The sequence below is a fragment of the Gambusia affinis genome, linkage group LG21 (genome assembly GCF_019740435.1).
Source record: "Gambusia affinis linkage group LG21, SWU_Gaff_1.0, whole genome shotgun sequence".
Taxonomy (NCBI): Eukaryota; Metazoa; Chordata; class Actinopteri; order Cyprinodontiformes; family Poeciliidae; genus Gambusia; species Gambusia affinis.
This window is the reverse complement of record NC_057888.1, coordinates 7,238,521-7,256,329: the sequence shown is the minus strand read 5'-3', so window position 1 is coordinate 7,256,329 and position 17,809 is coordinate 7,238,521. Positions and strand designations below refer to the sequence as shown.

Here is a 17,809-nt window from a genome sequence, read left to right as displayed (position 1 = left end):
CTATTGTGATAATATAGAAATTATAAGAAGTAGTTTGCTACTACCATTTTTGGGAATTTGATAACTATGAATGCACTGCACAGCATTTAAACACATACTCTTGAAAAAACCTTTGCATTTGAAATAGGATTAGTCGGGATGTTATGCACTTACTTTAAAAAAGTGTGATTTTTTTTATCACTAAGTGTACACAGCAAACAGTTAATAGAATTTTTTAAGTTACAGATATTTACTGTGAAGGAAATAGTTAAAAACATTTCCAATATTACTGTCAAGTTTGGGGTTTTTTATTTAACATTATTAATCGGAATTTATCAAGACAGCGAAAAAACAAAATTTTTATCACGATAAATATTTCAAGATCGCCGATAAACAATACGATAAATGCTATTTTCAAGTAACACAGTGATAATGGCATAAAAACGCTCTCCATGATTAATAAACTTTAATTTTAAGTAACTAAAAATAATAAATAAAAAGGAAATAAAATCACAAACAGAAACTGTAAATAAAATCAATTACGAAGTTTCAGAAAAAAATATCAAAATAAAATTATTGAACTCATTTTAACTTATTATGCGGTTAATTAACAGGATTTTTTTCTGTTACTATGAGGAATTAGAACCTGTTATTTCACATCTTGACTTTTTTCTTTGTCACTTCGTGACACCATGTCCCCACCGCAGAAGTTAAGTTTTCCAAGTATGACAGAGTTTCTTGGTGCAAAACGTTCACTTTCTGTGAGAGCACGTTAGAGGAACTGCTCCCGCGGCCTCGTAGTGCTAAATTGTGGTAATACTTTCACTGACTCTTAGTTCCTGATAAAGAGGTGATGTTTGCCAAGGCAAGCGCTCCCTCTCCGCTCAACAGACTGAGATTACGGCACCCTCCGTTCACTTTGGCTGCCATGAAACGCCATCCTCAAGGAGCCGTTGATGTTTTGACACGACTGATTAACTAAGACTCAGCCCCCACCTCCCGATTAAAGCAACGTGCAGGAGGAAGTGGGCTTCTGGGAGGGGGGCTCTGCATCTGCAGCAGTGAGTTGGGGAGGTGGTTGACAGGGCGGCGGGGGTGGTCTCAGAGGATGGCCGTTGTCTTTCTCAGAAAAGTGAACTTGTTTCACCCAAGAGACAGATGAGCAATGTGTTAGGGCCTTGTGGTTTATGGACAGAAGACAGTTCTCAGGCTGCACAGGGGGTTTTACAGGAATAAAACAAGAAACTCTTTACTTGGAAGTAACTGACGGTTGTGCCAGTTTGCTGTGGCACGTTGGAGCAAAAGTGCCAAGAATAACCAAAAGGTGTCTTCAGAAAAAAATCCAAATATCCCAAAAGTGAAATGTTTATCTCAGGAAACTTTACTGGATGACAAATTGTCCCAGAAATGATTGTGATAAAAGTTAATGTTGTTTTGAGACCACCTTCAGACCATCAATACAATTCTAATTTATTAGTTTAATTTCAAAGTCCTTTTAAAGTATGTAACTTTTATAAATTATATATCTTAAATATTTAAAACTGTCACCATGTGATAGTTTGTTATGAGAAAGATAATCTGTGAAAAGATTGATCTCTTCTACCTCCTCTCTGAGTAAATATGGCTGTCTGAAGGAATGCACCAAAAACAACCAATCAGAGCCAGGAATTGACATTAACCAAGAAATCATGATCTGATATAAATTTGTTATAAAACTATTGCTGATCAAACTTTAAAAATTGTGTAGCTTTTTGGTGGGCATTATTACGGCATGTTGTCCGAGAACAATGTTGATCCTTGATTGAAGTCGAGAGGAGTAACATTGATAAAGACTTAATAATCTATCAAAGACTAATAAACTTTAATTTTGTGAAGAATATTTAACACTGAACTGGAAGACATTTTATTCAAAATAAAACACAACTAAAAACACACATAGAAAATGTGTCATAAAATTCCCCTTCATAAAATATTAATTATTGATCGCATTTTAATTTAAAATACAACTAACTGATTGTTTATTGTGACAGATTTGCCTATAATCAATAAAATTAACATTATAATCATTATGAAACATAAGCCACAAGCCGTAACCGCAGAATTACAACTGTAGGAGCTGTTCTCTGTGAGGCGTGACCAGCAGCTCAATCCACTTCCTCTCTACTTCATGTTCCTGTGATAAGGCCAAGCATGGACTGTAAAGTGCAAAAGGCTTTGGGCACATTTATTTTTATTTCTGCCAGCAGCAAAACTTTAATGTAATCTTCTAAGATTAGCCTAGATCAGAGTTCTCCAACAACTTTTCTCCAGAACGCCAGAATCAAATGAATTTCTCTTTACCAAACCTCTAGTGACAAAGTGCCTGAAGATAAAATTGAAAAGTGTTTTTATTTTTTACTTTATCATAAGTGCTGATGAACCCAAACGCAGGAATAATGATGAAACAAATCATGAGGAATATAAAGATTGCATCAAATAAAAAGTCTAAAACTTAAACAATGAAATTAGGCAGCAAAGATATTTAGACATTAAGGCCGAATGTGGAAGAAGTGATGGTGAAGAACCAGAAAACCAGGCTTGGAGAATCTGGAAAGGAATGAACAAAAGGGAAAGTAGATATTCTGGAGTTGGAACAGGTGAGGTTGATTAATCAAATATCAAGAAAGAAGCATTAAAAGAGGGGAAATGATAAAATAGATGCAAATACACTAAGAAAACAAGGCTCAATTAAAATATATATACAGCCAAAGGATTATCTAGACCTGACTGTCCAAACCTTTGGTCATGTCGGCCAAAATCATCAGCTCATAAGTATTCGCAAGTAAGAAAAATTCTAGAATAAAAATTGGAAATGTTGAGGTTAATATCAAAAGTTTTTGAGAACAGTAGATTGAGTCTTTTTCTAGCAAATATTCAACTTTACAAGCTCAGAATTTCCAAAATTTTTCTATAGAATTTCTAAGATTAATTTCAAAATTTGAGTTTTGTCAAGCGGATTTTCAACTTTTAATTTTCTTGTTTTTGTTGTAGAAAAATTCTTAAATTTTTTGGCAGAAAATTCCTTCTCTTTTCTTTTTCTAAAGGAAAACCTTTTGAAATTCTGATCTAAGCAAGAATTAACAGTCCTAACCGAATTCTGTTGTTAAGTCTAGAGGAAGTGCTATAATTTCAGAAATTATGGCGACAGAAAACAAATAATTTTGATCCACCACAGAGTAGCATCTATCTGACAGAGATTGAAACTGATGGAAACTCTTCAGGTGCAGTAAAGCCAGTCTGGGTGGAACAAAGCACATTCTGAATATGATTAGTGTTTAATTAACCTTCAGACCTCGATATTACTGAGGCAGACTGAGATCAACTTTAAAGGAAGAAGAACAAAAGGCAGCAACATCCAAAGAAAAGACGAAGAGAAGGATGTCCTTCAAGAAGCCTGCAGACCTGCTCCTGAACGCTGCTCAAAGAAATAATTACTCTCTGAAAGCACTTTTCAGTTTTTAGCTTTGTTTAAATGAGTTGATACATTTTCTTTTTCTTTATAAAACAAAGAGATGTGTAGTTACAACCTTTGCAGATAAGGAACTAAATCATTATTCACCAATATCCTGCAACGTCCGTTCAATAGCAGAAAACAGATTAAACTAATTTATTACATCATTTCTTTTCCAGTACATAACTTTACATATTTATTAAAACTGGCAGTATGTCCTAAAAGTATAATATGAGGCAAAAAAATGGAACAAAAAAAATAAATAAATCTACTATTTTCAGAATCACACCGTTCCGCGTCAGAAACAACCAATCAGAATCAGGAGGAGGGTCTTAGCGCAGTCAATCACCCTTCTGTATGTTCAAGGTCAAGATTACTGTGTAATGCTGCTGTGCAGTACAACCCGAGGTTACAGAAAAACCTGATAATTTCTGGAGATTTCTGGAGATAATTTCTTGAAGAGCGTTGCTGGATTTCCCACCGGAACATTTCTAGTGCTTTAGATCATATAAACCAGGGGTCTCAAACTCCAGTCCTCGAGGGCCGCAGTCCTGCAGTTTTTAGATGTACCACAGGTACAAAACACTGGAATGAAATGGCTTAATTACCTCCACCTTGTGTAGATCAGTTCTCCAGAGCCTTAATTATTCTATTCAGGTTTGGTGCAGCAGAGGCACATCTAAAAGTTGCAGGACTGCGGCCCTCGAGGACTGGAGTTTGAGACCCCTGGTATAAACCCTATATAACAAAACATGTTGACATATTAAACATGCAATTTCCATCCATCCATCTATCCATTTTCTATACACCCTTCGTCCCTAATGGGGTCGGGAGGGTTGCTGGTGTCCATCTCCAGCTGCGTTCCGGGCGAGAGGCGGGTCCACCCTGGACAGGTCGCCAGTCTGTCGCAGACCTGCAATTTCACAACAGCAAAATTAGAAAAATTCTAATTAGTTTGAAAAGGTTGCCCAGAAAGTCCGTCTTTATTCCAAAAAAGCATAACCACAAAGCCTTGGGGATAGATAAAACCAAAGGAATGATTTTTGGGTATAATCCACAAACACCTCATTTCCACTTTCAAGTACGGTGACAGAGGGATGATGATTTGGGATTGTTTTGTAAATTCAATCACTTCTTGAGTAAGACGATTGGTAATCTGTCCAACAGATGAGTTTTAGTTGGTAGTAAATGCAACAAATGCACAACAGAAACGATGAAACGAGAAGAATCGAGGTGTCGCAAACCTCAAAATGCCTGAAATGATGCAGTGGGACATTAAGAGAACACAATCAAACACCTGCAAACCAGAAAAAACTGAAACACAGTTGCTAAGAAGACTGAGCTAAAATCAACAACCGAATAGACGGATGAAATCACAAAGAAAACTCATTCCTCTCGTTATTAATGCTAAGCATGGTTCTACAAGATGTTGAATGCGGGGTGTACTTTCTTTCTGGAATGATTAGCAGCTCACAGAACAATTGACACCAATTAAAGCTGAATCAGGACATTTAGTTATTTCCTGCTGTGATGAATCTAAACAGCTGAGAGGAAAGATGAAGAACATCTCCTCCTTTTTCTCCTCCTTCAGTTAGAGGTTCATCCATCTGCAGAGTGGCGCTGTCGCCTCCGCTGATGCAGGGTGAGCTTCTGCAGCGGAGGTCATGCAGGGACATCAGGCGGTGCAGAACAAGGTCGCCGAGTCCCTGCGAGACAGAATAGTGAGAGCTGCATACCAAACAGCAAATCTGAGCTTCCCTCTTCCATTTGGAAAACATAAGCCTTGCTTTTTCTTCTTCTTCTTCTTCTTTTTTTTCTTTTCGTTTAAGACAATCCGTGATAAAGACTTTGAACCCCACCCACGATTAATCCACATCACTTCCTCTCATTTCCACGCTCCCCCGTGTCTGATAGTGCAGCGATGCTGCAGAGGACACACCCATCCTCACTCTGCCGCCTCTCTTTGACCCAGAGATATTGATGATGCTGCAGTGGAAACACAGACCGCAAGAACACATAAAAAAGGATATTTCTTCATCAAATAAACAGGAGGAAGTCTGTAATTAAAGAGGGAGGGATGATGGAACCCAAATGGCTTTATTTTCTAGCAGAGAGATGAGTACTTGTCACTAACATCGTGTAATTATATTCTCTAAAGAGCCATTAGCTATGTTAGAGCTATAAACCAACATGAGGAAGGAATAAATTAAAAATGACATTGAATGAGTGTGTAATGGTGAAACTTGATGCTTTATTTTCATATTCCAATTAATTTTTTTGAGATTGTAGCTGTAACGCTTTAAAGTTCTCCAAAAAGATGCATTTATAAAAACACCTAAAACCTTCTTTATTTTATGCTTCATTTTGCTAATTTGACATTAAAACTGCTGTAATGTACGGATACATAACCTAAATATTTGAATTTAGTAGAACAAATGTGCATAATCGTCATAAAAGCTTTGTCTTAATACTTTAATGAAAGTTTTGTACTTGTGCTGCATTAAAGTTACCTGCGAAATCGTAATTTCAACATGGCGACACCCATAAACATTGTTTTCAGTACTTCTTACAAGTACTGAAGAAGTACTTGATGCGAGGAGCAGCCATATTGAAACACGAAGTCCGTCATAGAAATCATAGCTGGCAGCCCGAGTTGCTCCCAGTTTCCAGCGAGAAATCCAATTTCGGAAAGCGTACCAGTTGATGTTTACCATTAGGACGTTTAAATTTCCCAGAGTGCATCTACACCAGATGTAGCATAACATACACCTTCCATGAGGTTCCACTTTTGTCTCGTCAGTCCACAGAGTATTTTCTAAAGTTTTGGGGATCATAAAGATCCTTTTTGAAACTCTCTACTGGAAGCCATTTTTGCCAAATCTCTGTTAAACCTGAACTCTAAGCTAAACTGAGGCAAGTTTGGCCTGCAGGGCTTTAGATGTTACTCTTTGTTCTTCTGTGACCTCATGAATGAGTTACTGATCCACTTTTCTCCATTCCTGGATCATGGCTGTCACTGTTATTCCCCTGAAGTCCCAAAACTACAGACAACAGCTTTGTGACTCTTTACAGGCTGACGCATGTCAATGTTTCTCATCCTTCTTTACCTTCAGATCAGGGCATGGTGAGTCACTTTTTATAAGAACTCAGTGTTGGAATATTATGTCTATTTCAAAGAAACTTTTCAGTTTTTACCCAATTGTTCAGTCTGTGAATGCTTTTGGATGGGAAATTTCCTAATAAATTCTCCTTACAGGGTCAGAAATTACCACAATCTGGACAAACTTTACTGAGAAAGATCTCTGTTGTCCAACATACCAAATTATTCAAAAGGTAAAGTAAAAGGTCTTCTTTTTTGTGCAATATTTAATTTTATATTACATTTTAAAACATTTTTATCTCCAAAGTCTTGCAAAACCATCTGCAAGGTTGAAGTCTTTGTATGTTTTCCAGAATTAAGACATTTTAGCCTCCTTCATGTTGCCAGATTTTTTTATTCTACAATAAAGCTGTCAAAAATGGGCCTATTCCAAGTTAATTTATAATTTAACAATTAGGATCTGGTAAGCTTGATGGCTTTCTAAAACAGTTTGTATTTACTCAGATCACTTTTGTCTGAAGTTTGTTTGAGCGTCAAAAAGGGCAAAAACAGAAGAAATGAATCATTTTTTGCTGCATTATACTGAGATGTTTCTCGTTATAAAACCTTTATACTAAACTAACCAGTGCAGATTATTTGCAAAAGACCCTTTCAGTAAAAGTTGAGCTCATTTCTGAGCAAAAACAACCGCTCATGCTCAGGGGAAAAGATCTGAATGTTTTTCTCGCAGACATTTTGTGGTCAAACATGAGAATCTTTGAAACTTTTCACATGACGATTAAAAGCCAGCTACAAGAAATAAGTGTAATAAACATTTTCTCACATATTTGGCAATAAAAACTGATGGGACATTTTTGTTTTGTAGAAAACAAGAGTTCTACCTTTAATGTCTCCAGCCACATCATATTGTACATTTATAGTACAGATCCCAGATTTCATTTTGATTCTGCACCCCTCACAGTTTAAAGTTTTCAACTGAAAAATACAACAGAACAATGAACAAAAAGACATATGCACAAATTAAAACTTATAAAAATATAAAAACAGTACTCTTAAATCTCATGTTGACAAGTACCATTTCAATAACTGATAAAGCACAACAGAGCAAAATTGAACTGTTAGATTTTTTTTAAATAGAAGAAAAGACATTTTCATCATGCAGAAGTTGTAATTAAATAACCAATCAAACAAAATAATATATACTTCTCTATATATCTCTGAAATTTTCAAGTCAAAGCACTCCCATCCCTTATACAGGGAAAAACAAGAAATGTTTAAAAACACCAGAGTGTCTGCAATGCGTTCACGAGCCGCCATCTTTGGTGGCCTTGTGTCGAAAACATCGCATCTCTGCGTCATCTGTTTGGCACAGAAAGAGACGTCGTAATGGCAGTAGCATTTTGCATCATAAAAATGGGCGAAGCTGAGCTCATTTTCCAAGAACAACAATTAAAAAAAAAAAAAGAATAAATGACAAAAAACAAAACAAAAACATTCTGTGCAGCTAAATCCCTCAGGACAGTGAGTGGTGCTTCTCCCCAGCAGTGGTTGCAGCTCAGTTCCTACTGCAGCATGCTCTTGATAGTCTTGTTGGTTGATTCGTCATTCAGATGCTTTGTGGTGTACCTGGGGTCCAGAGGGGAACAAAAACAGAAGATGTAATTTCCAATTAATACTTAAATCGTCATGTAAACTAAAATTGAGCAAGTCTGAAGCATTTCAGGGCCGCAAAATCCGGTCATTTTAAATTTAAAAATGCAAAAGTGAGTTCATTGTGATTTTATTTGTATTTTTTCACTAAAATAAACTAAGCATGCAATAATTATGAAATCAACAACGTGGTCTGACTGTTGATGACATTGATTCCATAAATCATATTAATGCAAAAAAAAAAAAAACAGAGACACAAACTTTTCTAAATATCCTTAATTTAAAAAATATCTTGGTTTGTACTTACAATGTTCTATTTCAAGAATATTATAAGTTATTGGTAAAAATCTTGAAATCTTGAAGGAACAAAGCCAGGAAGCAAGAAAAGTCATAACTTCTTTGCTTATTCACAGTGTGACTCACTAAAGCTAGCTTTTAATTTATTTTAAGTCTCGTTTAAATAAATATGCTCAGAGCGTTAAAGCAGTGAACCTTTTAATCTGGAAAAAGCTTTTTAAAAAACACATTTATGAGTAGGTGTCATAAATAGTCAAAAACAATATATTTAAATGAAAGCCATCATCATATACATTCATATTTTGAAACAAATTATGCAGAGAGGATGAGTTTTAAGGTTCAGTAAAGTGACTGCGAGCATAAATCCTCATGCTATCGTTTCTCCGTATTTTGTCATCCTGTCAGATCAGAGCTGCAATCGCAGACGTTAAATCTGCTTGTGCATGAAAACAACTGGAGGACAGGAAGTGGTGGCCCGCCTCTGGCCCATTACAGATGTGGGGTTGGCTCAGATTATGACCCTGTCTGTCTGAGAGGCGGCGACCCGGGCGGCCTTTATTAGGACCAAGAGGGACGAGGTGTCAGATTTAATCTGGGTTTTTTTTTCTGAGCTGGAATAATGAAGCTCAGTGAGTCAGGGAGATGAGAACAATCCAAGATGTTCAAATGGAGATGCGACTCGCTGCAGCTCACCTGAGAGCGTTGAGGAGGCCTTCTACGCTGTTTGGAGGCTGATCTTTGAGGACTTTGATGCAGCCTTTCATCTGCAGGGAACAAACAGAACATCTGGATTAAAACAAGATTAGAACGAGATTAAAATGAGATTCAATCTGCAGGAAATGTTCAGAAACAAAATTCTACCTAACAAAGGTTTTAGAGATGGAAGTGTTAAAGTTATTGAAGGAAAGAAGGAAAAAAAGGGATGAACAAAAGAGATACAAGAAGGGAAGGGAGGGAGGGAAAAAAGAAAGTAAAGAAGGAAGAAAAATGAATAAAGGAAGGAAAGACACAAAAACAAGGAAGGACCAAAGGCAGGAAGCAAGAAAGCAAAGAAGAAAAAAGGAAGAAAGTAAACAAAAAGGAGGAAGAAAGGAAGGAAAGAAGGAAGCTAACAAGAAGGGAAGGAGGAGAAGACGAAATGAAAAAAGGCAAAAATAAAGGAACAGAAAAATGTAAGGATGAAGGAAAGAAGGAACAAAAGAAGGAAGTATGGATGCAAGAAGGAAAGGAAGGATAGAAGAAGGTAGGTAAAGAAAAAAGGAAGGAAGGACGCAAGAAATAAGAAGGAAGGAAGAATGAAAGGACAAGGGGATTAAAGGCAAAAGGAAAAAGTGGATAGAGAGATAAAAAGACAATAAATAAATGAGGAAAGAAGGGAAAGACAAGAAAAAGGGAAGAAAATGACCCAAAAATTAAAGGAGGGAAGATCCAAAGATGAAAGCGAGGAAAGAAGGAATAGAGGAAGAAAGGAAACCACTGTTAGAAAATCAACTTCTCTCTATAATCTTTAATTCTTCCCTGGAAAAACTGAAATCTTCTCTGGACTTTCCGAGTCTCTGTGTAAGAATCCTGTAAACAGCGTCACAATCTGATCTTTTCTCAGCTTACATCGATTTTAGATGACTTGGCAAAGGCTCCAACAGGATGGACGTAGTCGTACAAGATGATGACTCCGACCATCACCCTGAGACAGAAGGACACCGTGTCCTCGCTGTTGAAACGGCTGCGGTACTCCCTGAAAGAGACGCACAGTGGGGATCACAGGCCTGAAAAAACAAAAAAAACAAACCCGGAACACACGGGAAGCAGGTGGAGGGAATCACTCACGGCGTTTCCAACATGACTTTACACACACTCGCCATCGTGCTCAAGCAGTCTGTCGTGTTCTCGATGGGCAGGTTCTTGTTCTGCGGAAAGAAAAAAAATGCGAAAACTTTTAAATATTTAGGACTTCCTCTGGGAGGAGTTTAGCTTCATGTCTCAAATTATAAACAAAGAAACTTAAACAGGTTTATCAGAAGTTGGAGAGAAATTTCTGACTTTTAAAACTGATGTTTAATTTTCAACCATAAATGTTTCTGGAGGTTAATTTCCACCAGGAGGAGACGCAGGACACACTGGAGGGACTCACAAATGAAACTCTTTGAAAAACATGTTCTGGGTAAAAACAATCTAGACAAACGGATGAGTCTAGCGCTAGTGAGAGAAGTGGCTCATGGTCTTTTACCAAAGACAAAAAATGTTTACACTTTGTGAAAAAGGAAGTTGCATTCAGTGTCTTCTTCAGAGGTTTTAGTATTGTTTCCTTCAGTGGGTCTTGGTGCAGCGCCATCACAGGCCAGGACAGGAACAGGCTCTTCAATTAATTTGGTTAGTTTGACTCAGTGCAGAGTGAAAGCCTACCGCAGCAGCTAAAAATGTAACAAATGTTGCAATTTTACTCCCAACTGGACTATCAGGTATGAAAACACCCTAAGCTTCTCTGTTTAGGCTACTGTCTCTGCGACTCCAGACTGAACAGAAGATAATGGATCGAAGCAATTTATTTTAGCGACCACTAAGCTATAAAAATGCTTCAATCTTAAACTGGCCAAAATAAAAATAATACATTTTATAAACAATTGATAAATTTTTTTTCACTTCTCCTAAGTCTTATTTGTGTCCCACAGAACACAAAGCATTTTTACTCCTTAAACTTGCATCATTTTCCTTCCATTTCACAATTATGCTCTACTTTGTTTTGGTTTATCAAATAAAATACCTATTAAACCGTCAAAGTTTACTGGCCTCTCACCTCTGATACAAACTTCGTTGTGCCATCACTTAACGTCTTCAGCATGGGTGTGGCGTCAGCGTAGAACAGAGATATCCGATTGGCCAGTTCGTTGTTGACTTCGTTCTCGCCCTCTGCCTGGAAATTGAACAAAATAAAGTCAGACTGACTGTGGTTATTTAACCTGCAGACCTTTCATCTATTGTTCAAGATGTCTGACCTTCATATAAAATTCTTATGAGGACCTTTAGCTGACCCCAGTGATATAAAAGAACTATTATCGGAGCAAATTTGAATGAAAAATGTCAAAGTAATAACACAAAAGGTGCTACTGAATGAGTAATCTAAAAGCCATCTCTTCCTGCTTTCACTGCATATTGGAAGATAGAGGTAGAAACCATTAATATCTGGTTGTTCGAAAGGAAGTGTGAAGGACGTGAAAGAAATAAGAAGAAAAAACACTGATATGAACCGCTTCACCCCTTAGTTTCCCAGCTGCATAAAACACCTGGCAGATAACGGAGAACAAGGCGTCTCTTGAAGATCCTGAGCTAAATTTGTCTGCATATTTAAAGCGTAACAACAAGGGAACATTTCCTGCCGTCAAGAAAAACCCTGACAGGACGAGAATAAATCGGCCCAAACTTTCAAACCAATTCAGGTTTTAACGAATCCTGACGGATGTGTTCAAAGACCGCCCGAGCGGGACAGATGCGTTTCATCTCGGATGTCTGAATGATTCAGTTCTCTGAGCGGTGACTAAACCGGGGGACGGCAGCCGGGGCGTCGTTCAGCGCTGACAGGCTCCCAACGACGGCTTGTCTGGGCCCGTTTCCCCAAATGGCAACTCAGGACCGAGGGGAAGAATACTTCTGTCAGACAGGTCACAACGGAGACCAGACTGTGAAATTTAAACTACCGCCTTAAACAAGCAGCAGACAAGGAGAGATCAGCTGGAGTTCAGCATGAAAGATACAAGACAGCGAATGGCTTTTTGAAGATCAGTAATAGCAGAAACCTTTAACTGGGCCACTTTAATGGTCCATAAAAACAATTGGCTGTTAAAACTTTTTAAACACTTTCTTTTTATGTTGTAGGGTTATATTTGATCCTCTCTGAAGCCATCAGATCTGCAAAGGAACAAATCAATGGGACAGTTCTGGAGCAGGAAAATCATTATTTCCTCCCATGTCAGGCATGAATGGAATAAACAAGCACCTGGATGTAACACTTAGTACAGATGAGAAAACAGAAATGGAACTTTTCATGGCCGATATTAACCAGAGGGGTCAGGTATTTGCCAAAATGCAAGGCCAAACATGCTCCTATAAGCTGAAAACAACCAATTAATTGACTGAAAAGCGACTCAGACAGGGTAATCAGAATTTTTTCCAATTTTAGATGGTGATGCTTTGGGTAGTAAGGATCTCCAGTAGCCAAACACAAACAAAAAGAAAAATTGTTTAAATTTGTAGTGTATAGGCTTGTCTGACCGAAATTGGTTAAACTTATGTAACTGTTTCACAAACAGCAGAGAAAGAATTATCATTTGCTTGGAGTGCTTTTCTTTTTTCCTCCTGAATATTTTGATCCCAAAGCACCCTTAAGATCGACTTATGAGGGATAAGTTTAATTTTTAAACAAGCTAAGTGCTTTATTACATTCCCCAGTGGGTCCCCAACTGTGTTTGTGTTGTTTAGTGATGAAAACACCTTTCTTGCTCAACTCGACTTTCCGTAGGAATGACTGTAAATTTTGACTTGTAAAACCAAAAAATGAAAAGTTGCCGCCTCCTTCTCCGTCCAACTCTTTAATGGACGCATCCTCACCGGAACGTTATTGATCCGCATTCGGCTCAGGGTTCTCCTGTAGTAGCTGAAGTCGTTCTGAATGGCAGGATTTGTCATCTGGAAGAGAGGAGAAACGGGGAACAATGAGACGGGTCTGCTGTGGGGCGGCGAGTTCAGGATCAAACCGGCTGCTGCGGTGTCATGACAGAACGTTTTAGCCAGCAAAGCAGAAATGCAGCTTTGGTCAGGAATGACATAAAAAGAACACGGATACAATTACAGCTTTATTTGCTGAACTGAATTTAAGTCGTCTGACACCGATTCGGCCCCTTACATCCCCATCCTCACTCTCCTCCTGTCAGGAGATATTTGGCTTTTTTCCCTCATTTTAAAGGAATCAGCTGCACCGTTTCTGACAGGAGGGTAAAGCTAAAAAAAAAAAAAGTCTCATTAAGTCGAAGCACAGCACAAATCTGTGACATTATTTACACTCAGAGCTTCACACTTACTTTAAAATATGAAGCATCTTATTTTGACCTCCTGCAAAAACGAAGCTGTCCAATGAGAGAGCTTCTTACAAAACGGTACCACCAGTGAAAGCTCATTATGTGGGTAATTATCCTCATTCCTGTACGAGCCCGTCACTGTCAAAGCTGCACTTGCAGCATGTTAATCCTGCTACAATGGACTGGTACTTCGTCTTTGTCCACTGCTTCCACCAGTGGAGACAGTCTGCACTCCCAGGGCGGGGCTGCATGCCACTCAGATGCTCTAACTAGGTCAGAAGCCCATGCACGGATGTGAAAGATTGATGAATGGGCCAGGCATGCCACCTTGCACCCCCCATCTTCATGTTTTATCTTGCCAGGCTGGGTGGTGGGTACTAATTGGGGTGTCGCCTCGGGGAGCCGGGGAGCTGTTTGTGTCTCGGAGTGAAGAGCAAACGAGTTTGGGATTACGTGTCGTTACAATGGGCATTTCAGCGACACCTACGCTTGATGTGTGAGACTTTGAACAGCGTTTCATTAGCACTCTGTGGCTGATTAGAGGCCAGACTTCTCACTTGATCGCTTATAGAACCACGACAATTTCCAATCCTCGGTCTCCCAAAAGTCAATTTGTTTGTGTCTCAGCAGAGTAAAGCAAACATTAGTGTTGGATGAAAGGTGAGCGTTTGTTCTTAGGCCTGGTCCACACGTATATCTGGGAAACTAATAAATGTTAAGCATTTTGGCCTCAGTTTAATCGGAGTTTCTGCAAGTTTCACCAACTCACCATTAAGACATTTTAAGGCCATTAGGAATAAAATTTAAGATTTGTATCACTACAAAAATATACAAAAGAAAACCACAAATTAATAAATCGTGTGGATTGGCAACAGAAGTGAATTAATGGCATTCAGCAGACAGACGATGGACGTAAAAAAAAGGCGCAACCGCTTCAAGTAGATATCTGTGAGCGATTGCAAGTTTTGCTAGAAGTAAAGTTACACCAGAAATAAGAAAACTACAGAACACACAGGGTTAAATACTCAAACCAAAGAGGAAATTTGAGAAAACTCTGCATTTGCATCTGCGTGTTTACATGAAAAAATAGAGATTTAGGACATTACAGTCTGTGATAAATAATGCACCAATACAGCCTCATCGACATTTTATAGTCGATATCGTCTTGTGTTTTATTAAATTTATATTCCAATACACTTTTTAAAAAGTATTTCAGCTTCTCTTTCTGTCCACAAAAATTAACCTGCTAGTTCCTCATTTAATTTCTAACAGGAAGTTATAATCTGTTTGGCTGATATAGATGTTAGCGCTACGCTGCCCCCTATGGGTTTGGCATGTTAAAAACAATGCTCAGTGGTGTAATTAAACAAGTTTATGTGGAGGTAAACGTTTATGAAACCGATCCCGTGTGTAAAATGTTATTTTTTAACGATGTGGCAGAAATATTTGCTTAATAAAGACCTTACTGAGTCTGTACAAAGTCGAAGACAGAAACAGTCGAACCTTCAGCTCGTCAAAGCGCAGGGTGAAGTGCAGGATCTCGGCAAACTGCTTCGCCAGCGCCTGTTCCCGCTCCAAGTGCTGGGTCGGGTCACTGTACGTCTCGCTGGTCAGAGCACCCAGCAGGCTGTGCAACGCCGCTTCTGTCAGAGAGAAATACATTTAAAGACGTTTATTCTCACAAAAAACAACCAAGAGAAGGTTCTCAAACAAGTGGTGTAGCTAAACTTTGTACCTTTTTCCATTCGAGTGCAAAGCTAACGACTAAAGAAGCTAAATATTAGAGCCGTCAACATTAATGCAATTAATCAAAAACGTTTTATTATTACATAATGCATATATTACATTTGAAACAAATTTATTTCTTTCAAACATCCTGTATCTGAGAAACCTGAAAAACTGAGATGTACCGTTTAGGAAAATTAAGATTTTTTTCTGAAACATTTTGTGAAAACATGCATTAATCATGATTAACCACAGCCCTAGAGTGTGTTTAATCTGATAAATTCTTTGTATTGATTTACAGAACTGCTAAATATGCAGACATATTGCTCAAATGCCTGGCAGTTTGAGACATAAAAGAAAACTTATTTATAAAACCTCCTTGTGATACAAAAATTAGTAAATTATTCACCAAGAGAAAAACAGACACGCTTAACTCTGCAGAGAAGCGTCACTCTCCAAGGGGACAAGTGGATGCAAACTGAAGCTGCTGCCAAAAAAATAAATCCCCACAGCAACAGATGTCCTCACTGCAGGACATCTCCCCACATTGCTTAATTTCCCCCAAAAAAATACAACCTAAAACTTCACAAATGCAAAGATTTTACTCTCAGGATTCAAAGGGACAAAAGTTAAAGCAAGGAAGGATCTCCCGTCTTCTGTGTTTGAGGTCAGGAAGTGTCAGAGTGGATTGCTGTAAAGTTTCCGTGTCTGATTGTAGCGAAGCGTCAGCCGGCTGAAGCATTCTGATTCTGGGCCAGCGGTGAAATCGCCCAGAGGCCAGAGACAGGAAGACTGGGTGCAGGGCCTCTCCCATTCAGATGCAGATGAGACATGGGTCTAATTATCTTATTGGCATGGAAATAAGAAGGGAGGAGGGGATGGCATGATGTCATTCAAGCAGGATTACAGTCATTGTTTTGACTGTGTCATGCCTCGACATTACATACCAATGGTCAGATAATTAGGGAGGCATGAGGAGGGCCGGGCAGGAAATGAAAAACACATTAAGGGAGATTCAACTGAGAACTTCCAAAGGAGAGTAATATTATACAAACATGTCTTCTTCACATGAAGGCAACCCAGAGGGAATTTTATTTATAGACGCAGACGGGGCTTTGAGTTCAGTCTCAAAGCTTCAACAGTCGTTGTAACAAATTCAATTTAAAATGATTTATTCCAAGTATATTTTACAGTTCGTTATGATCACCAATCACGATGCTCATGTCAACATGACCCAGATTCAGACACAGGCCATTTAAGATAATGGGGGTAAGAGGACTTTCAGGAGACGGGCTGAGAGCTGGCAGGGCCGCGGCGGTGAATTGAGCGCGTCTGCCATCCGGTAATGACTACCATCTGCTTGGGACGGCGTTTGCAGCTGAGCGGCTGATTAAAAATGGCCAGAGTGGTGCAGTTTTTTTCCTCCTCCCTCATCTGCGTCCCAGTCAAAACAGAAGTTAGAGGGGAGCTGCTTTTAGTGCCGTCGGAAACGAGGCGCTCCAAAACGTCGGAGAGACGGGGAGAGAGGAAGAGATGGGGAAGGGATGTCTGATCTCATCAGGTCACAGCGGAGCAGCCGAGGAGGATTTGAGCATGTCTGATCTTCATTTTCAGAGATTGACACTTTATGGGAAAGTAGATACTGATATGACTGTTCTTCAGAAAAGAAAAACGCTATGGCGGACCAGATTTGGCCCCCGGGCCTTGAGTTTGACAAATATGCTGCAGTGCAATAAAACAATGCTTCTCTTTGCTTATAGATAAAATGTTTTTTTTTAACCTTCGATAGTATGCAATTCTTTTAGCCAATTAAATATTTACAGCAGAAAGACTGTTTCACAAAAGTCTAAAAATATTGCAACAACAAGCTTATTGTCGATTGAATCAATAACCCCAATGTGAAGAAACAAACGTTTAAAATTTCATGATATCCAGATGATGCCACCATACCTAGCATTTCATTTATAGTCAGGACCCAACATGTTTACTTTTGGAATAACCAGAGCACAGAAATGATTCACTTTTGTTTCGATTAGTCTCTCTGCACTTTTGAAAGACCTACATAAACTCTCAGTTGTATCACAGGTGATGCTTCAATAATGTAGAACTTTAGCCTATGAAATATTGAGAGTTTTATTTTTTTTAAGAGTAAACATTAAAAGACCAAATGAGGAGCCCTGAGGACTCATCTGAGGCTCTTATTTTGAAAAGTACCCATTATAAATATTAATAATCTCTGAAATCTATTTAGAAATTATCGTTTTGTTGAGAAAATAGTTTTAGATTTTTTAATTGCAAATGTTACAATGTATGGAAGAGTGTGAAGATATTTAACTGATGGATGGAACAGCTGAATTTGTCACTATATCTATATTTTAAGGCAGACCCCTGATTTTTGGAACAAGATAGATAAAATTTTGATGTTTGTCAATAATTAAGTCAACAAAATGTAAGATTTTAACTTTCTGCACTCAAAAAAAAAGACTTTTGCAGCAGTTC

The 17,809-nt window shown here is 38.4% G+C and overlaps 1 protein-coding gene across 1 annotated transcript in view; it reads right to left on the bottom strand.

Annotated features, from left to right (window-relative positions):
• Positions 1-7,425: 7,425 nt before the first annotated feature.
• Positions 7,426-17,809, bottom strand: part of fam49bb (family with sequence similarity 49 member Bb) — a 39,289-nt gene continuing 28,905 nt past the window's right edge. The window contains exons 6-12 of the mRNA XM_044104254.1: positions 15,089-15,228; positions 13,119-13,196; positions 11,311-11,427; positions 10,344-10,423; positions 10,125-10,251; positions 9,210-9,280; positions 7,426-8,195 (exon numbers count right to left, since the gene is read on the bottom strand). Of these exons, the coding sequence (XP_043960189.1) occupies positions 8,132-8,195; positions 9,210-9,280; positions 10,125-10,251; positions 10,344-10,423; positions 11,311-11,427; positions 13,119-13,196; positions 15,089-15,228 (677 nt within the window). The 3' untranslated portion in view covers positions 7,426-8,131. The remainder of the gene's footprint in view (positions 8,196-9,209; positions 9,281-10,124; positions 10,252-10,343; positions 10,424-11,310; positions 11,428-13,118; positions 13,197-15,088; positions 15,229-17,809) is intronic.